At 39.4% G+C, this 21,886-nt stretch overlaps 1 protein-coding gene across 1 annotated transcript in view; it reads left to right on the forward strand.

The window, feature by feature from the left end:
• The first annotated feature begins 623 nt into the window (after positions 1 to 623).
• Positions 624 to 21,886, forward strand: part of LEO1 (LEO1 homolog, Paf1/RNA polymerase II complex component) — a 38,938-nt gene continuing 17,675 nt past the window's right edge. Inside the window, exons 1-6 of the mRNA XM_041745569.1 lie at positions 624 to 1,547; positions 9,973 to 10,725; positions 12,938 to 13,042; positions 17,320 to 17,414; positions 18,400 to 18,545; positions 19,308 to 19,392. Of these exons, the coding sequence (XP_041601503.1) occupies positions 1,490 to 1,547; positions 9,973 to 10,725; positions 12,938 to 13,042; positions 17,320 to 17,414; positions 18,400 to 18,545; positions 19,308 to 19,392 (1,242 nt within the window). The 5' untranslated portion in view covers positions 624 to 1,489. The remainder of the gene's footprint in view (positions 1,548 to 9,972; positions 10,726 to 12,937; positions 13,043 to 17,319; positions 17,415 to 18,399; positions 18,546 to 19,307; positions 19,393 to 21,886) is intronic.

A 21,886-nucleotide genomic window follows, 5' to 3' on the forward strand; every position in this document is an offset into this window, starting at 1 on the left:
ACGGCTGCTTTGGCGGGAATATCAGCCATCTTGACCCAATTTGAGATGCCCTCCATTTTGGTCGCCCCTATCTCTCAGCCAGCCCAACCACCAGGTCCTACCACTTGCCCACTTGAACCCCGTCAGGCCCTTTTATTTGCAACAAAAATATATCTCATAATCTCCAAACTAAAAATCCACTGCGGCTTGTCCAACATCAAAACCCTTATGAGACTAATCAGATAATAATTTAACACAAGATGTACATTTCTTAAAAACCAAAATATAAGTTTTTTTTTTTAAACTAATCTTTAACAAGTTACTTCATTTCTCTAAGCTTCTGTGAAGCAAGGTTTACCTAGCACTACCCTATTATGAAAATTACTGTTTGGTTTTATAACATACAATTATATATTGTATGTCGCTCCTGAAGAGGTTTCCTACCTTTCCTACCAAAACTAAAACTTTTTGGCAGCAAAATAAACACAATGGAACTCTCCGAATAGTGTTTTTCTAGCTGCAGGTTGCAATCCATTAGCAAATCACAAAAGCAATTTAGTGGGCAGACCCCTTGCGAGCCTTAAAACCAAACCATAACAAAAGCTGAAATAGAAGAATAATAAATCCCAGACTGCATCTTAGTGGTAAAGAAGTGTTGTTTTGCGAAGTATTTATTTCATCTTACACATTAAACGTGTACTTGAATTGAGATGGGAAATTTGATACACTGCTCTAAAGCTGCGTTGTCAAAAGGTGGTCTGAAGAAAACCCTCTCAAGGAGGTTGAGATCCTCCCTCCCCTTAATTACCCGCATTATCTGTATGAAGCCAGATTTTCTTCACATGCTTCAACCAAAACATTTCTTCAGTAGATTGAATGTAAAAGCAGCTATGACAATTAAGCCGTCGTCTTTAAAGTCAGGCATTAAAGATTATTTTCAAAATCATAAAACGATTCCACTCTTCTGATGTTTTGGTTTTGGAAGGAATATAGTCATTTACAACTTTAAAATGCTATTTATGTTAACCTGATTACTATTTAAACACCTTGAATTCAAACTTAATATTTGAATTTAATTGCTTTCATGACTAATACGGTAAAGAGCAGGAGATACAACCTACAGGAAAAGCGTCGGAGCTCTCCATTGGAGAATCGCTGGTCAACATGAAACAAAGGACTTCGGGCCTGACTCGTGGCAGGTTTAACTAGGTCCGAGGCCCTTCAGCCGAGCGCTCAAGCACCACCCACCCCGCCGACCCCGACGGGGGACGCCCCGCCCTCGGCGAGAGTCCTTGCAAATAGCTACAGATACCGACTAGAGGGCGGGATTTGTCCCGAGTGGACGTAGAATAGTGTTCACGTAGAGGTTCCCACTGCAGAGGGAAACCGGGTCACAGAAGGAAAGGAGCGTTTGTGAGTCTTTGCGACACTGTCGCGTTTCGTTGGTTCCTTGCCGTAAAGAGAGTCGCGGAGCCGCCCCCGGCCGAGGCAGCGGCAGACGTGCGGGGCAATGGCGGATATGGAGGACCTCTTCGGGAGCGACGCCGACAGCGATGCTGAGCGTAAAGGTGGGATCGGCTGGGCTTGGGGGCGGAGGGGGACGCGCGTAGGGTTTCTGCGGTGGGAGCCCGACGGCGGTCCAGTTCCGGGTCTGCGAACCCCTGGGCGCTGCGGGCGAGAGGCGCCGCTTCCTCCTTCCTCAGCGCCCCCTGCACTCCCGGCGGTGCCAGCCTCGCGGCTGGCGGGAATACAGCGGCTTACAGCGGGAGCCTCGGGGTTCTTGGTGTCCGTGGAGCATGCGGTGGCTCGGGGCGTGTGGGGCGTCGACGAGCCTGCTCAGCCCGCGGAGGAACCTGGCGGTCCTGCTCTGTCCTGCTTGCACAAGCCAGCGCAGAGTAAGAGCTCTCCGTGAATGAATGGACCTTAGGTGCTCGGGAACATCGGGATGACACGGATGAATCTGCAGAGGGGCTCGAAGACCCGCTTGATTGAGACCAGAGTGTGGCCTGAGGCGGAGTTTGAAATGTCTGGCCGGGGAAGACTGGCAGGATAACGCGGTTAGGGCTTTCCCTAGGCGTTACGCGCCGGAAACAATGTGTCTTCTGAGAGCTTGTGCAAAAACTGCAGTTTCTTGACTGTATGGTATTAGATTGGAGAGCATATGGATGGGATCAGTGCTTGCGGAGGAGAAATAAAGAATTCATTAGTGCATGCATGAAAGTACTTCTGGCACGAGGACTGTAGTTTGAATTTGAAACATGAATGGGAGGGGCGCCTGGGTGGCTCTTTCGGTTAAGCATCTGCCTTGGGCTCAGGTCCTGATCTCAGGGTCTTGAGATCGAGCCCCGCATTGAGCTCCCTGCACGCTCGCACTCTGTCAAGTAAATAAGTCTTAGAAAGAAAGAAAAGATAGAGGAATGGGAGTTAAGGGCCCCAAGATCAAGTTCAAAATTCTTGCACCCGTCAAAGTAACGTATCTAAATATAGCAAAGTGTTGTTATTCTTTTTTCCTCTAACTCTAGTTTATTCATGTTTTTTAGGGTATAGTGAAGGGGAGCCCTAGATAGAAACCTAACGTGAGGGCTCTATGGAGGTGGGTATCCAGGAGGTTCTAGGCAGAATGAACCTGGAAGTATAAAGTTTTGTATACTGTTGTTTCATTTCCCCCTCATTTTTACTTGACAGTATCCCATTTGCCTTTCAAGGCGCAGTTCCATGTGAACTATCCCATGGCTCACTGTCGTGAAGTTGTTCATTCAATAAATATTTATTGAGCCTCATATCCTGTTCCAGCTACTTTGCTAGGTGTTGGGAATAGAATGATGAAAAGATTGTCTCCCCCATATCCCACCGTCCTATGTGGGTGCTTAATACGTACTTGATAAATAGTTGGATGGGTAGAAGCAATGGTTTAGTGAAGTGCACCCTTTGTTACCTAACTATGGCAAACTCGGTGTATGGGGAAGTGATGCATGGAAATGGTTGCTTCTCTGGGCTTCATGTTTTATTTTCTTGTGAGTCTGTTGCTGCTTTCTTCCATGTTACCATTAGATAATGGGATGCTATAGGATTAACTTCCAAATCTGGCTTTGAAGGTTGCTGTTGGTCTGTGACACGGTAATGCCTGTTAGGCCTAGCATATTTCATTATCTCCCCGTACTAAGGGAGTTGTGGAAAATAACTACACCTGACAAATCTCTTGCTCTGTAATGGGTAGAATCTTTACCTAGGCCCAACGTGTTTCTTTCTTTTTTTTTTTTTCAACGTGTTTCTTTTATATGTAATTGTCCCAGGTGTCTTTAATTTCAGCACTGTTGTGTAGCTTTAAGTGTAGAAGTCTTGGACCTCAGTTAAATTTATTCCTAAGTATTTTATTCTTTTGGATACTATTGCAGGCGAAATTGTTACCTTAATTTCATTTTTGGATTGTTCATTGCTAGCATATAGAAATACAACTGATTTTTGTGTGTCAAGTCTTGTATCTTGTAACCTTGCTGACTGTATTAGTTCTAATTGTTTTTGTGTGTGTGTGTGTGTTTTTTTTTTTTTTTTTTTTTTTTAGTATTTTCTACATATGAGCTCATGTTATCTACAAATACAAATAGTTTTACCTCTTCCTTTCCAATTTGGGTGCTTTTCTTTTTCTTGCCTAATTGCCCCAGCTACAACTTTCTGTACAATGTTGAATAGAAGTGGTAAGAATGGACATCCTAGTCTTGTTCCTCATCTTAGGGCAAAGCATCCGTGCTATCACAATTACATGTGTTAGCTATGGTTTTTGTAGATGCCCTTTATCAGGTTGAGGGAATTCCCTTCTCTTCCCAATTTGTCGAGCAGTTTTATCACAAAAGGGTGTTGGATTTTGTCCGATGCCTTTTTTGCATCAATTTAGATGCTCACTTTTCTTTAGTCTGTTAGTATGGTCACATTGATGTTGAACCACCATTTCCTTCCTAGGATAACTCCCACTTGGTCATAGTGTATATCCTTTTAATATACTGATAGGTTCAGTTTGCTAGTATTTTGTTTAGTATTTTTGCATTTGTATTCAAAAGGTATATTGGTTTATAGTTTTTTTTTTTTTTTTTTTTTTTTTTTAAGATTTTGTCTATTCATTTATGAGAGAGAGAGGGAGGGAGGCAGAGGCAGAGAGAGATGCAGGCTCCCCACAGAGCAGGAAGCTCAATATGGAACTCTATTCCAGGATTCTGGAATCAAGACCTAAGCCGAAGGCAGATGCTTAATCCATTAAGCCACCCAGGCACCCTTGTAGTTTTTCTTTGTGTGTGACATCATTTTTTTGGCTTTGGTATTAGCGTAATGTGGGCCGCATAGAATGAGTTAGGAAGTATTCCCTTTCAAGTTTTTGGAAGACTCAAAAAAGGATAGGCATTAATTCTTTAAACATTTGATAGGATTCACCAGTGAAACCATCCAGTCCTGGGCATTTCTTTATTGAATCTTTTTGTTGTTGTTGTTAAAGTAGGCTTCACACACAACTGGGGCCTGAACTTGGGGCCCTGAAATTAAGAGTCACATGCTTTACCAATTGAGCCAGCCAGGTGCCCCGTGTTTGTTGGAAATTTTTTGATTACTGATTCAAACTGTACTTGTTACAGCCCTATACAGATTTTGTGTTTTGTCTTGTGTCAGTTTTGGTAGTCTGTTTATAGTAATTAATCCATTTTATCTAAATCATGTAATATGCTGGCATAGAATTTTTATGGTATTCTCTTTAAATCCTTGTTTCTATAAGGTTGGTATTAATGTTCCCACTATCAATAATTTAAGTCATCTTTTTCTTGGTCTGTCTTGCTTAAGGTTTATCCATTTTGTTACTATTTCAAAGCACAAATTTTTTGTTTCATTGATTATTTTCTATTCTCAATTTCATTGATTCCTACTCTAATTTTTATTTCTTTCCTTCTGTTTGCTTTGGGTTTAGTTTCCTTTATCTAGTTCCTTAAAATGAAAGGTTAGATTATCAGTCTCAGAGTTTTCTTTTTTTTTTAAGCTCTACACTCAACATGGGGCTTGAACCCACGACTCCGAGATCAAGAGTTAAGTGCTCAACGGACTGACCCAGCCAGGCTCCCCTGAGACTTTTCTTTTTTAATCTAGGTGTTTACAGTTAAGATTTCCCTTTCAGCACTGCTTTCTCTACTTCCCTTACCTTTTGGTATCCTGTGTTTTCATATTTCTGAAAATATTTCTAATTTCCCTTGTGCTTTCTTTGAGCTCTTGAGTGCACTGTTTAATTTCTGGATATTTGTTCATTTTTCGGATTTGCCTTTGTTACTGAATTCAGTTTCATTCCATTGTGGTCAGAAAAAATACTTCATGTTTTCAACTTTCTTAAATTTACTGAGATTTGTTTTGGGTCCTAACATATGGTCTATCCTGGAGAATGTTCGATGGGCACTTGGAGGGAAGAATGTATACTCTGTTGGTGGTGGTGGAGTGTTTTGTTATGTCTGGTTGGTTTATAGTGTTAAGTCCTCTGTTTCCTCATTGATCTTCTGTCTAGTTTTGGCTCTTGTAAGTGGGATATTGAAGTTTCCAACTATTATCTTTGGACTGTTTCTCCCTTCAGTTCTGTCAGTTTTGTTTTTAGGTGTCTGCATAATGTATCTTCATGTCACATTGACACTTTTATCATTTCATAATGTCCTAACAATTTTGTGTTAAGATTTATTTTGTCTAATATTAGTATGACCACTTTAGCTCTCTTTTGGTTATTATTTACATGAAATATCTTTGTCACTTTCAACCTATTTGGGTATGTGGTTCTGAAGTGAGACTTGTAGAAAGGATATGGATGGATCATTTTTAAAATGATTCAATTTAAAATGCCAATTTTTGCCTTTTCATTGGTGAAATTAATTCATTTCAAATGGTTACTGATAAGGACTTCTGCCATTTTGTTGTTTTCTATATATCATATCTTTTTTTTGTTCTTCAATTTCTATATTACTGCAGTCTTTTAAGACTGATTTTCGGGATCCCTGGGTGGCACAGTGGTTTGGCGCCTGCCTTTGGCCCGGGGCGCGATCCTGGAGACCCGGGATCGAATCCCACATCGGGCTTCCGGTGCATGGAGCCTGCTTCTCCCTCCGCCTGTGTCTCTGCCTCTCTCTCTCTCTCTGTGACTATCATAAATAAATAAAAAATTAAAAAAAAAAAAAAAAAAGACTGATTTTCATTTAGTGTACTGTTGATTTCTTATTTTTTTTTGGATAGTTTTTAGGGTTTTTTCCTTAGCATTTACTCTGGTGATTACAAATAACATTTTAATTTATAATCTAGTTTGGATTAATACCAACTTAATTTTAGTAGTAAACAGAAACAGTTTTTTCTGCAGTTCATTCTCTCTTGCCCTCATGTTGTCATTGTCACAAACTAACATCTTTATACATTGTCTCCCCAGTAATGTGGTTTTATGATTATTGTTTTGTGTTACTGTGTTTTTTTGTTTTTTTTTTAAAGTTTTTTTACTATTTATTTATGATAGTCATATATATAGAGAGAGGCAGAGACAAGGCAGAGATAAAGGCAGAGGGAGAAGCAGGCTCCATGCACCGGGAGCCCGACATGGGATTCGATCCCGGGTCTCCAGGATCGCACCCTGGGCCAAAGGCAGGCACCAAACCGCTGCGCCACCCAGGGATCCCCTGTGTTACTGTGTTTTAAACGTAATCAAAAAAGGAGCTACCAGAAGTACATTGATATTGACTTTTATGCTTACCTATTTAGTTACCTTTACTGTTCTTTATTTCTTCATGTGGATTCAAATTGCTGTCATCTTTTCAACTAGAAGGGCTACCTTTAGGAGGCAGGCTTACTTGCAACAAACTCTTGTTTATAGGGGAATGTCTTAATTTTGCCAATTTGTTTTTATTGAGGTAAAATTCATATAACATAAAATTAACGGCTTTAAAGTGAGCAATTCAGAGGCACTTAGTACATTTACAGTATTTCCATCTTTTGATTGTTTGAATAGTGCTGCTACTATGAATATTTGTGTACAAGTATTTGAGTGTCTGCTTTTTATTCTTTTGAGCATATACATAGGAGTGGAATTGCCGAGTCCTATGGTAATTATTTAACTTTTTGAGGAACAAGTAAGCGAACCATTTTCCACAGTGCCTGGACCATTTTACAGTATTACAAGCAATGTTCATGTTTTCATTTTTTTTCACATCCTTGCCAACATATAGTTAACTTCCCTTCCTCTCCCTTCCCCTCCCCTTCCCAGGCTCCATGCCTAGTGTGAAGCTCAGCATGGGGCTTGAACTCCCAACCCTGAGATCAATATCTGAATTGAGATTAAGAGTTGGATGCTAAACTGACTGAGCCACCGAGGCACCTCTACATTTCTTCTTTTCTTAATGTAGCCATCACTGATGTGTGTCAAGTGGTATCTCATTGTGGTTTCAGTTTGCATTTCCTAATGACTAATGAAGTGGAGCAACTTCTCATGTGTTCATTGGCCAAATATTTGTATGTATAACTTTGGAGAAATGTCATTGTCCATTTTTTAATTTGGTTGCCTTTTTGTTGAGTTGTAAATATTCTTTATATATTTTGGATATTAGACACTTAGATATGTGGTTTGCAGATATCCCCCCCCCCCCATTTTTTGATTGTTTTTTCACTTTCTTGATAATGTCTTTTGTTGCATAGAGAATTTTCTTTTTGAAGAAGTTTAATTTACCTATTTCCTCTTATGTCACTCATACACTTCGTTCTGAGGTATAGTTTTACTGGGAATAGGATTCTTGGTTGACAGTCTTTCTTTCAGTGCTTTGAATATGCCATGGTTTCTGATGAGAAATCATTGTTACCAAGGATTCCTTGTATGGGACAAATTGCTCCTCTTGATGCTTTCAGCATTTTTTTTTTTTTCTTTTTAACAGTTTGATAATGATGTGAGTAGGTGTGGATCTCTTTATCTTATTTGGCATTCACTGATTTTCTTGAATGCCTTTCATCACATTTGGAATGTGTTTGGCCATGATTTCTTCAAATAATCTTTCTGCCCTTTCTCTTCTGGGACTCCCATTATGTGTATGTTGGTACACTTGATGATATCCCACAAATTTTTTTAGCTTTTATTCATTTTTCTTAATTTTTTCTCTTCTGTTCCTCACTTGATCTTTATTGACCTTTTTTTTTTTTTTTTTAAGATTTTATTTATTCTTTCATGATAGAGAGAGAGAGAGGCAGAGACACAGGCAGAGGGAGAAGCAGGCTCCATGCCAGAGCCCGATTCGGAACTCAGTCCCGGGACTCCAGGATCTCGCCCTGGACCAAAGGCAAGCGCCAAACCGCTGAGCCATCCAGGGATCCCCTTTATTGACCTATTTTTAAGTGGTTGAGTGTCTGCCTTCAGCTCAGGGCATGATCCCAGGGTCCTGGGATCAAGTCTCACATTGGGCTCCCCCAATGCAGGGAGAAACCTGCTTCTCCCTCTGCCTATGTCCCTGCCCCTCTCTCTGTGTCTCTCATGAATAAATAAATAAAACTTAAAAAAAAAAAAAGTTTGCTGATTCTTCTTGCTTACATCTGCTATTTAGCTCCCTTAGTGAAAATTTCACTCCATTTATTGTATTTTTCAGCTCCAGAATTTGTTTGGCTCTTTTAAAAAAATATCTGTCTTTTTATTGATATTCTCTATTTGGTAAGACATTTTCAATGTCTGGGATTCTTTAGGACAGTTTCTGGCCTTTTTTTCATATATATGGTCCATACTTCCTTGTTTCTTTGCATTTCTTTACATTTTTTTGTTAACAACTGGCCGTTTTGAGTATTATAATGTGGAAACTCAGGAAAACACATTCTCTCCCCTCCTCAGGATTTGTTGTTGTTGTTTGTTGTAATAGTTATTGTTTAGTGATTCTTTTGAACTAATTCAGTAAGTGCACAGTCTTTTTGTGGCCACTAAAATCTGTCCTGTTAACTTAGTGGTCAGCTTGTGATTGGACTTTCCCAAAATGCCTAGGCCTAAAAGCAAAAAACAAAACAAAAACCCCTCCCAGGCTTTGCTGATTGGCTCTCTGTACTGGGCATGCTTTCAACACTCAACTGGACAGTTACACCTGTTTTTGCCTTCATTTCTTGCTTGTGCAGAGCCTGAAAGTCAGCTGGAAGTGAGAGCTTAGTGCCCTCTCACTTCTTTCCTGAGCATGTCCACACCCTTGGGCAAGTGTGTGGCCTCAAGATCTCTAGTAATATGTGAGAGCTTTTAAAAGCCCCTGCTCCCCTAGTATGTAAATCTCTAGCCTTTTCTCCCAAGCTTTTTAGTTGCTCTGACTACTACTATCCATTGTCCAAGGCAGAGGCAACTAATATGTTTGCCTATAAATGTTTTTGACATTCTTGGGTAATTGCATCAGCACTGAGGAAGTCCTAAGTGAGCTAAAATCAGACCTTTGAGCTATTCTCTTGATCCACCGGGTAGATCAGAACAAACAACCATGATTCTTTGTGAATGAGGTCCCTCTGCTCCCTCTAGTAGTGGTCCATGTACCAGGAAATTTTTTTTTTAAGATTTTATTTATTTATTCATGAGAGACACACACACACAGAGGCAGAGACATAGGGGGAGAAGCAAGCTCCCTGTGGGGAGCCTGATGTGGGACTCGATCCCAGGACCCCAGGATCATGACTTGAGCCAAAGGCAGATGCTCAACCACTCAGCCACCCAGGTGCCCCAGGAATTTGGGTTATTTTTAAGGCATTGAGCTGGGGAGCTGAGATTTGGGGTGGAGGAACAAGTTAAAACACTGCAAAGTTTTATTGAGATTCAGCTGTTTATTCTTGTTAAGCATACTCCTGGTTGTTCTAACTTTTGATTAGTTTCCTGAGTAGAGAGAAAATTGATTCTGACAGTTTTTAACATGTGTTTTTGTTGCTTTATGTTGCGATTGACTTTTGGTGTTCTTTACTCTGTCATTTTCACTGACATCACCCTGTATTTGTATGATCTTGTAGATTCTGATTCTGGATCAGACTCGGATTCTGATCAAGACAATGTTGCATCTGGCAGTAATGCCTCTGGAAGTGAAAGCGATCAAGATGAAAGGGGTGATTCAGGAAAGCCAAGTAATAAGGAACTGTTTGGAGATGACAGTGAGGATGAGGGAGCCTCACATCACAGTGGGAGTGATAATCACTCTGAAAGATCAGACAATAGATCAGAAGCTTCTGAGCGTTCTGATCATGAAGACAATGACCCCTCAGATGTAGATCAGCACAGTGGATCAGAAGCCCATAATGATGATGAAGATGAAGGTCATAGGTCAGATGGAGGGAGCCATCACTCAGAAGCAGAAGGTTCTGAAAAAGCACATTCAGATGATGAAAAATGGGACAGAGAAGATAAAAGTGACCAGTCAGATGATGAAAAGTTACAAAATTCTGATGATGAAGAGAGGGCACAAGGATCTGATGAAGATAAGCTGCAGAATTCTGATGATGATGAGAAAATTCAGAACACGGATGATGAGGATAGGCCTCAGCTTTCAGATGATGAGAGACAACTGTCTGAGGAAGAGAAGGCTAATTCTGATGATGAACGGCCAGCAGCTTCTGATAATGATGATGAGAAACAGAATTCTGATGATGAGGAACGGCCGCAAATGTCTGATGAGGAGAAAATGCAAAATTCTGATGATGAAAGGCCACAGGCTTCAGACGAAGAACACAGGCATTCAGATGATGAAGAGGAACAGGATCATAAATCGGGTAATGAATGCATTTAGGAGAACCAGAATGGTTTAGTACAAGCACCCAGATGCAGCAGTGGCCCATTTATTCTATGTTCCCACTTTTATTTAGTACCCTGTTTTTCTCTTCTGTCCCTCAATTTCAGCCTTTTCTAATTAATACATTTTGCTTTAAACATTTTTTCCTAATCCATTTATTATTTCTATCCTTTTTCATTTGTTAATTGATGATAGGTCAAGAAGAAGAAGAAAAAAGGACAGCCTTAGGGAAAGATGTATGGTGCTTAAGTAGCTAGATAATGAATAGAGTTGGTTCTTTTTCTGTGGGTAACTGAGAAGCATGCCTCCGGTGAGAATAGATTTGCTTGGGGGAAAAAGTGGTGCTCTTGAAATACCTCCATAGGGTAGCTGTACTAAGGTGTAACTATGTTCCAGCTCAGTTTTTTGAGACCCAAAATTTGATCATCCAGATGTAATTAGGCTCCAAGGAGTTCACTTAGACTAATCAAATGCATTACAAACTAGTTTATAAAAATCAAGATGGAAAATTGTTTCAAGAGGATTGGTTATTTCTCTCTTGTCCATTGTATCCTTGCCCTTGGGGAAAATCGACATTAGATGCCAAATGATAGTATCAGGAGGTTGCCTGCAGAGTAGAACATCCAGAAAATGTGAAAACATGGCTGGATGATCTCAGTGAACTATCGTAGCTTGATATGTGCATCCTCCTAGAGAGATATATTTTGGTCAGAATATTTATTCCTTAGAGATTATAGAAAACGCATAGCCAAACTTTGGCTTCTTGACCACCTTTTATAATAGCCATTTACACTATTCTCAAGTTAACACATTCTTCATATAGATTATTAAATTTAGAGGTCTTGTTTCATTATATTGTAAAATGATTAGGTTAGAATTCTTCCTCAAGTAATTCTTGGATTGCTTTGTTTCCATATGTGATTGATTATAATTACATGTTGATACTGTTTTAGTTTAAATATGGGGGAGGAGGTCTTTAATCCTGTCATACATACCTCACAGGATAGCACTCAAGACCACATTTTGGCATTATTTACAAGAAGAGGCCAGAAAATTTTGAAGAGATGGATATAGATCGATCTGGACTACAGGGCTGCAATAAATATTCAGTAACCAGTTCTTTATAGAGTTATTTTTACTGGTAGCAGAATCATTAAAGTTCGTGCATTACCCAATACTAGCAGACTAACACAAGAATAGGGTTATGGTAGAGGATCTTACAGTTTGTCAGTCTGCTTAACTCTTCCCTACATTAACAGTGATTTTCTTGAAGTTTACAATTAGGTGAACAATTGTACCATCCAGAGCTAATGATATACAGTTGACCCTTAAACAACATGGGTCTGAACCACAAGGTCCACTTACGTGGTTTTTCATTAAATACAGTACATTATTGTAAATGTATTTTCTCTTACTATTTTAATATTTTTCTAGCTTTATTGTGAGACTACGGCATGTAATACATATAACATACAAAATATCTACTATTTATGTTATCGGGAAGGTTCCAGCCAATAGTAGAGTATTAGTTGTTTTTGAAAAATCATACATGGATTTTTGACTGTGAGTGGTTGAGGGGAGGACTGTGCCCCTGCCCCCATGTTGTTCAAGGATAAACTTTATCTCTTCCTTTGCAATATTTTTACTTTTTTTTTGTAATGAGTCATATAAATTAGGTTATAAGTTTCAGTACTACTTTTCTCATTCTATCAAGTTTTTCTGCTTATAGAAACCAATGTTCCTTTAATCGTTTTAATTAACCACTGTATGTGTATATACAGTTCTATTAATGTTAATTCATGTATAGATTTGTATAACCACCACCACAGAACAGTTCTGTCACCCTGAAAAACTCCCTCGTTCTATCCCTTTTGTAGTCCCATCCTTTTTCCACCCCTGACAACTACTGACCTCTTTTTATCACTGCAGTTTTGTTTTTTTGAGAAAGTCATCAGAAAAATTGAATCATCTAGTATGTAGCCTTTATTCGTTCATTTAGATTTTTTTCACTTAGCATAAGGCATTTGAGATTCATCCAAATTGTTACATGTATCAATAGTTCCTTCTTGTTACTGAGTAGTTTTCCATTATAAGGCTGTACCACAATTGGTTTATCCCCACTGTTCCTTTTAAAGTACAGCATTCAAAGAAATGACTGTGATTATGAAGAACCTAAAATTCTGCTCTTACAGAATCTGCAAGAGGCAGTGATAGTGAAGATGAAGTTTTACGAATGAAACGCAAGAATGCAATTGCCTCTGACTCAGAAGCAGATAGTGACACCGAGGTACCAAAAGGTATTCCAGTTGCTTCTTTTACATACATATGTATATATTTGTCTCTCTGCGTTACACTGTAATGCACTGCCAACTCTAGGCATTTACCCCAGACTGCAAAACCCACAAAAAAGAGTGTAGATATATTTGGCGTACACAGGGAAGTTGTATGGATATTAGAAACTGTGCTTAATCAGTTGAAGAAGAGACTTTTTTTTTTTTTTTTTTTTTTTTAATGTAAACTGTATGCTCAATGCAGGCCTTGAACTCATGACCTTGAGATCAAGAGTCTCCTCCTCTTCCAATGGAACCAGCCAGGAGCCCGCCCCCCCCCCCCCCCCCAAACCACATTTCATTTATAGGGAGATGAATATGTTATTAGGAGGCTAAGTCTCTGGTTGAGGTGGTAACCTTCTTCTTTGGTTTGAATACTGATAGTTCCAGGATAACTTTTCTTAAGTCCTTAACAACAATTGTTTTTTTCTTTTTTTAATATTTTATTTATTTATTTGTTTGTTTATTTGCAACACACAGAGAGAGGCAGAGACACAGGCAGAGGGAGCCCAATGTGGGACTTGATCCTTGACACCGGGATCACTCCCTGAATCAAAGGCAGACGCTCAACTGCTGAGTCACCCAGGTGTCCCATCAAGTCCTTAACAAGTTAGTAACATAAAGAACTTGATTCTTCAAGCTGTGCATTAGATGAAGAATTCATAAAAACCCAGGGTTAGGTAAGGAGGTTTGTTGTAAGGATAAAAGATCGACTTATTCATCTCCATGTGTGACTATTTCAGATTTTACTGATTTGAGATAGAGTGAGGGTGAGAGAGAGAGCACAAGCAGGGTAGGGAGGGGCAGAAGGAGAGGGAGAAGCAGGCTCTCCATTGAGCAGGGAGCCTGAAGCAGGGCTCCATCCCAGAACCCTGGGATCATGACCTGAGCCACCCAGGTGCCTGAGAACTTTTTTTTTTTTTTAAGATTTTATTTATTTATTCATGAGAGAGACAGAGAGAAGCTCCCCATAGGGAGCCTGATGTGGGATCTGATCCCAGGACTCCAGGATCATGACCTGAGCCAAAGGCAGACACTCCACCATAGAGCCACCCAGGTGCCCCTGGAACTTTTTTTTTGAAAAAGAATTTATTCATTAGAGAGCATGAGCTGGTATGGGGAGAGGCAGAGGGAGAGGGAGAAGCAGGCACGCCACTGAGCAGGGAGCCTGATGCAGAGCTCAATCCCAGGACCCCAGGATCATGACCTGAGCCAAAGTCAGATGCTTAACTGACTGAGACACCCAGGTGCCCTTATGTGTGACTGTTTCAAACGGCAGATTGCTATACAATAAGGATATTAGTCTAAACGTTTCTTTAAATATAATTTTGATAGTTTGTTTATGCACAACCATCATTGTGCTGAATGGTAATTACACTTTAATGCTACATAGCTTATATAAATTATCATAAGTAATACTTTAACTAAAGCAAGTAATTAGAGGGTCAACTAGAGAAAAGGAGACAGCTGCAGAAGAGCAAGCTTTGGGATTTACTTAAAGGTAGCTAGTAGTTATGTGCCTGGGCTTTGGAATCAGATGATCTGGGGATCCCTGGGTGGCTGGCTCAGTGGTTGAGCATCCGCCTTCCGCCCAGGACGTGATCCTGGAGTCCTGGAATCAGTCCCACATCAGGCTCCCCACATGGAACCTGCTTCTCCCTCTGCCTGTGTCTCTGCCCCTCTCTCTGTCTCCCATGAATAAATAAATAAAATCTTTAAAAAAAAAAAAAAAAAGAAAAGGAATCAGATGATCCAAGTTAAGGTTTTTACGGCTTTACTTTCCAGCTGTATGAGTTTTTTCAAATTACTTACTACACTTTAATTTTCTGATGTATAAAAGGGGATGATGCTAACCATCTTTGAGGATTATTAGAATTAGATATATTCATTCTTTGATTTTATTCAGTTATTTATTAAGGAGCTACTACTGTACTCTTCTGGACACTGGGAATATAGCAATGGTCAAAACAAATAAAGGCCTTTTCCGTGTAGAACCCACATTCTGGTGGGGTCAGGGTAGGGTAGAGAGATTGACAATAACACAGGAAGTAAATATGTAGTATGTCAGGTGGTGATAAGAACTAGGAAAAAATCAAGTGGGACATGAGGGGCATCTGGGTGGCTCAGTTGGTTAAGCGTCTTGACTCTTGATTTTGGGTCAGGTCATGATCTCATCAGGGTCCTGCGATCAAGCCATCATCAGGCTCTGTGCTCAGTGGGGAGGCCATTTGAGATTCTCCCTCTGCCTCCCCCAGCACCCCCCACACTGTGCATACACACATGCGTGTGTGCGCCCTCTCTCAAATAAATCCCTCTTACCCCTCCCTTTTTTTTTTTTTTTTTAAAGATTTTATTTATTCATTCATGAGAGTCAGGGACATAGGCAGAGGGAGAAGCAGGCTCCCTGGGGGAGCCTGATGTATGACTTGATCCCAGGACCCTGGATCACAACCTGAGCCGAAGGCAGATGCTCAACCACTGAGCCACCCAGGTGCTCCTCTCTCAAATAAATTTAAAAAAAAGGAGGGGGGGACATGAGAGTGTTTGTGGGTGCGGTTTTCATTTTTATTTTATCATATAGATAACTTTCAGTACCCTGACCTTCCTTGCTGCCTTTTTTTTGTTTTGTTTTGTTATGGCTTTTTTTCTTTTTTTTTTTTTAAGATTTTATTTATTTATTCATGAGAGACACAGAGGCAGAGACACAGGCAGAGGAAGAAGCAGGCTCCACACAGGGAGCCCGATGTGGGGCCCAAGATCATGCCCTGGGCCGAAGGCAGATGCTCAACTGCTGAGCCATCCAGGTGTCTTTTTTTTTATTTTTATTTTTTTTAAGAACAGTTTATGGATCACCATGAAATTGGGAGGAAGGTGCAGAGATTTCCCGTATACCTCCTTCCTCCACACATGCATAATTTCCCTCATTATCAGCATCCTCCACCAGAGTGGTACATTTGATAGAACTGGTGAACCCACATTAATACATCATTATCATCCAAAGCCCATAGTTTGTTATGGTTCACTCTGGTATTGACATTCTGTGTGTTTGGACATAGGTGTAATCACAAGTGTCCATCATTATGGTATGACAGCTGGGATCCTCTGGAGTAGTTTCACTGTCCTAAAACCCTCTGTGTTCTACCTTTTCATCTCTGGCGACTGGCATAGTTTTTGCCTTTTTCAGAATGTCATATGGTTGGAATCCCAGAGAATGTAGCCTTTTCAGGTGGCTTCTTTTACTTAGTAATATGTATTCCCTCCATGTCTGTTCCTGTCTTGACCATTCTTTTTAGCACTGAGTAACATTCCATTGTCTGGATGTACCAATTTACCCATTCACCTACTGTAGGACATCTTGATTGCTTCTAAGTTTTGGCAGTTATGAGTAAAGCTGCTATAAACATCTGTGTGTAGGTTTTAGTGTGGACATAAGTTTGCAACTCTTTTGGGTAAATACCAAGGAGCATGATTGTTGGAGCATATGGTAAGAGTTTTTTAAGAAACTTCCAGGCTGTCTTCTAAAGTGGCCATAACATTTTGCATTCCTAGGAGCAATGATTGAGAGTTCCTGTTGCTCCACATTTTTGCCAGCATTTGGTGGTGTTCATATTCTGGATTTGGGCCATTTCAATAGGTTGACTCTTCTTTTTCAGTGATCTGTCCTCCCACCTTGTCTCAGTAGCGTTTTATTCTAGACTATGTCATTGCCAGTAATTGTAACTCCTCTAAAATCCTGGTTGCAAGCAGTCTATTTTCTTACCCTCCTATCTTTCTTTTTACCTCTTCTACCCTCCCTTGGTTTACTAATTACAGATTATTGTTGTTGTTTTGCCAAACCTAGGTGAAGTTCTGCCTCAGATGGTAGACAGGGGTCTGCAGGTTTAAAACTTGAGGGAATATGTAGATAGGCCTGTATTGAGTGCTTAAGCCCCAAATGTGATTATCTAGACTATAGGAGCACATTTGGGCTCCTGGGGAATAAAGGAAAATGGAAAACAAGGTTGCAGTAAATGAAGGGAAAAAGACCTGGCTCCTGTGCAGCTTTGCCTCACTGAATTTGCCCCCTTCTCTCTAGGCAGTCTGGTCATATCTTTGAGAGCCGGTTTCAGAGTTGCGGTTTTCTGGCGGTTTCCTGGCAGTTTCCTGTGTGGTTTTCTGGTCCTGGTCCAGAAACCTTGGGAATATGTGGAACTGATAGCATTATTATAGATATTAATACTGTGAATTTTTCCTCAATATTAAAGATAACAGTGGAACCATGGATCTGTTTGGAGGTGCAGATGATATATCTTCAGGGAGTGATGGAGAAGATAAACCACCTACCCCAGGGCAACCTGTTGTAAGTAAAATGACCAGTGTGAACTGGGCTCTTACTGAAGGCCAAGTAAATGTTTCAGAGATTTCAAGTCATAGTTATACCAAGAAGAGGAAGTTGCTAACTGATTTGGAATATGAAAATACAAGGAACAGATGATCTTTATAGGGAACTCTTGTTTATAAGTGGGAGTAAAATAACTGCCCTAGTACTAGGGCATACCATGGAATACTATACAGCAACAAAGAAGATTAAAGTATTCATATACACAAGAGCTTGGATGAAATTCCAGGATATGCACAGTGAGAAAAAGCCAATCCCAAAAGGTTACATGCTGTGTGATTCCACTGACATAGTATTCTTAAAATGACAAAACTATAGAAATGGAGAAGAGATTAATGGTTGCCTGAGATTAAGGAGGGGTGAGGGCAAGAACAAAGTGGATGTAGCTAAATGAAAAGGTGATACGAATTGTTGTGGTGATGGAAATGTTTTTTATCTGATTGTATCGGGATCAGTCTCCTGTTCGTGATGTTGTACTATATAGTTTGCAAAATGTTACCATTGGGAGAAACTAGATATGAAAAGAAAGAAAAAAAGAAACAACTGCCTAGCATGAGGTTGGTGTCACATCTAAAGAGACGGGACTGCAAGGATTTGTGATTTGAGAACCATTGATTTAAGTGTTTTTCTTGTTCGTGCCAAGAAGTATAGTGTGTTGAAAATCATCCTTGATTTTAATTGATAGAGTGGCTTCTATTGGTGAATATGTAGAACACAGATTTATCACAAGAGATCTTTTCTTATATTGATACTTCCAAACTGATCTTGTTTTCCTTGTGGTTTTTGGTGGGGGCTTGGGTGGGTAGAGATAGGGATTGAGGGTTGCTTTAGCTCCAGAGTCTCAATATGTTTCTTGTCTACCTTGGTCATTTAAAGTATGGAAGTTGAGCTAGAGTAGACCATTTCTAAGATCTTTCAAACTCTAAAATTCAGACTCTTTTACTAGGATGAAAATGGATTGCCTCAGGATCAACAGGAGGAGGAGCCAATTCCTGAGACCAGAATAGAAGTAGAAATACCCAAAGTAAACACTGATTTAGGAAATGACTTATATTTTGTTAAACTGCCCAACTTTCTCAGTGTAGAGCCCAGGTAAGGGGATCAATTAAAAGTGTTTTTGCATGTTGGATAGAAAAATGTGGAATGTTGATATTTTTCTGATTTTACACGAGGTGACTGATCATAAAATGGAAAACTGATCATGTGTCTCTGAAAAAAATAAATCAAGCATATCCTGTGATTAAAAAAAAGCATGGACCAAAAAAAATTTTTTTTTAATTAAAAAAAAAGAAAAAGCATGGACCATTACTTTTAATGCTTGTAATTGTTTATGGCATTTTGATACTTTCTTATGTATTAACAGACATCACAGGCCTTTGCGTGTTCTTGATTAGTTCAGCCCAGAAATAGCTGAAATCCAGTGTGGTGAAATTTGCTAGAGAAACTACAAATGCCCACTCTGCCATTGCGGATCTGGAAAAGCTAACATTTTAAGACAGTGTTGTTGGGTATTATTCACTAAGTAACATGGAAGCTCTCATGAGATTTAAAATTTTTTTTTAAATGATGTGGAAAGCTACAGCATGTGTGACTTGTTCTTTGGATGACTTATATAAAAGTAAGAATATTTTGAATATTTAGCCTTGCTTTTCAAGCAGTATATATTAACATCAAATTTTAAGAAGATGGAGTGATTTGAATACTTCCTTAAAGTTGAACAGGAAGATATTTGACCATTATGACTTTAATTATAATATGATTTTTAATATAATGGTGTCTATTATAGATTGTTATTAGCTGTAACAATATTCTTTAAAAATATGATTAATTAGTTTATTTTAAAAACATTTGTAGACCTTTTGATCCTCAGTATTATGAAGATGAATTTGAAGATGAGGAAATGCTGGATGAAGAAGGTCGAACCAGGTTAAAATTAAAGGTACTGTCCAGGCTGTACTTAGTTTTTTTTCTTTTGTAAAGTGAAACCTGGGGATAGTCACTTGAAACTTGAGCTTTTAAAAATGATTTTTTGTTTTTTTGTTTTATAGGCAAATGAATTGTCTTTTCGGAATATTTTTAGGAAGAAAATATATAGCCTTTTCTCTGTAAAGGTGGCACTTTTCCATCATTTTTTTCCCAATTTTATACTTTTTTAATGCTTTAAAAAAATTATTAGTTTCTTCCTTCAGAATAAGTTGCATGGTGGTTTGGTGTTTAATATTTTTTTTTTTTAATTTTTTTATTTATTTATGATAGTCATACAGAGAGAAAGAGAGAGGGGCAGAGACACAGGCAGAGGGAGAAGCAGGCTCCATGCGCCGGGAGCCTGATGTGGGATTCGATCCCGGGTCTCCAGGATCGCACCCTGGGCCAAAGGCAGGCGCCAAACCGCTGCGCCACCCAGGGATCCCTGGTTTGGTGTTTAGAATGACTACTTCCATATGTACTGTGGGTTACATTCTGGTAACTTCCTACAAGAGGAAATCCTTCAGGCTCTTTGTTCAATGGATAAACAAATCATACAAGAAGGAGAATTTATTACAAGTACCTTCCAGTTGCTCTTGTTGACTTTTAGGAGCAATTTTTATTGTACTACGTTCCTATTAATGTTTTTCTTTGGTATGTTATGGTGTGTGTTCAAGGAGGGCCTCTAATCTTCCTTTCATCAAGGAGAATGTAGGGTAAGCAGATGCTTTAAAGCTGAGTTATACCAGAAAATGAGAAGCAGTTGAACTCATGGTACTATAACTGGAGATAAGCTTTTTGAATTCTTAAATCCAAAAGATTTCCTGTAAATACTTCATTTCTCAGTGGGTATTGTGTATGGTGTTTGAATGGTAAGAAGTGGCAGTCTGGCGTTCTTACAGTTCAGGGGCTGAATTATTAAAATAATTCCATCTCTTCAAGTGTGATAGATCTATAATATCTAAGAAACCTTATACAAGATGGTTTCTATCCAAAATGTGTGGGCTTCCAAAGCTTTTTAGTGAAATTTCACTACTCCTCTTTTTTTTTTCCCCTCCACTACTCCTTACTCTTAATGGAACTATAAATCAAATGAGAAAATGGTAATAGACACCAATAACTTGCTCCAGGACACAGTTAATAGGTAGAGTTCTCAACTATTATTTATTTATTTTTGCTCTCCTTTTTCTCGCCTATTCTTTTCCTCCATTAGCTCATCTGTTAATATTTTCCCTTTGAGCATGTGTATCTATTGATATACAGGGTTAGCACTGTGAACTTTTCATGTCTATTTTAGTGCCTCTGATATTATTCTGCTTTTCATTGTTTCTCATCATTTATATAAATTAATGTGGTAGTTCTTTATTTACTCTATATTGATTTTTGCAGTTTTGTCTTACCTTCTGTTAGGATGCAGGAAATATCAATATATCTATTTTCAGGCCATATAGTATCAGACTAGAATAGGCATCAAAGATTAGAAATGAGTATTTTACTCCAAAACCTCGATACTTAGGGGTGCCTGGGTGGTTCATTCAGTTAAACATCCTCTTTTTAAAATTTTTTTAGAAAGTGTTATTTTAATTGATTTATTATTATTTTTTTAGATTTTATTTATTAATGAGAGACACACAGAAAGAGGCAGAGACGTAGGCAGAGGAAGAGGCAGGCTCTCTGCAGGGAGCCCTATGCGGAATTTGATCCCAGGGTCCTGGGATCATGACCTGAGCCTAAGGCAGATACTCAGCCACTGAGCCACCCAGGTGCCCCAGCGCCCTCTCTTGATTTTAGCTTAGGTCGTGATATCAGGGTCCTGGGATTGAGCCCCACATTGGGCAGGGAATCTGCTTGTCTCCTCCTTCTCCTCCTCTCCCTGCTCCTGTGCTCATTCTCCCTTCTCTTAAATAAATAAGTCTTTAAAAAAAAAAAAAAAAAACCCTCAGTGCTTAGAGTACAGAAGGTCAGTGTATAACAGACTGGTGTTTTTTTAAGCCTGGGTGTGTGATCAAAAATAACCCTGGGCCCTTTGTTTCTTGAGTGAATTTCCTGAGACGAGGATGATCATTCTTTTAAAAAGACTATCCATTTTTGAGAGAGAGAGAGCACGAACGGGGAGGGGTGAAGGAGGGAGAGGGAGAAAGAATCTGAAGCAGAGTCCTCACTACACACAGTCTGAAGTAGGGCTCAGTCTCACAACTGCTAAATCATGACCAGAGCCAAAACCATAAGTTGGAAATTGAACCAACTGCACCACCTAGGTGCCCCCCAGGATGACCATTCCTAGAGTGGATTGGTGGTTTAATTAATTCTTTAAAGAATAGGGAACCTGAGTGCCTGGCTGGCTCAGTCAGAAGAGTGTGTGACACTTGATCTTGAGGTCACGGGTTTGAGCCCCATGATGGGTAAGAGAGTACTAAAGAAAATGAACTTAAAAACAAATAAATAATAAGGAACCAGGTATAGTTTAC

Source organism: Vulpes lagopus, chromosome 2, assembly GCF_018345385.1.
Source record: "Vulpes lagopus strain Blue_001 chromosome 2, ASM1834538v1, whole genome shotgun sequence".
In the NCBI taxonomy this organism is placed as follows: domain Eukaryota; kingdom Metazoa; phylum Chordata; class Mammalia; order Carnivora; family Canidae; genus Vulpes; species Vulpes lagopus.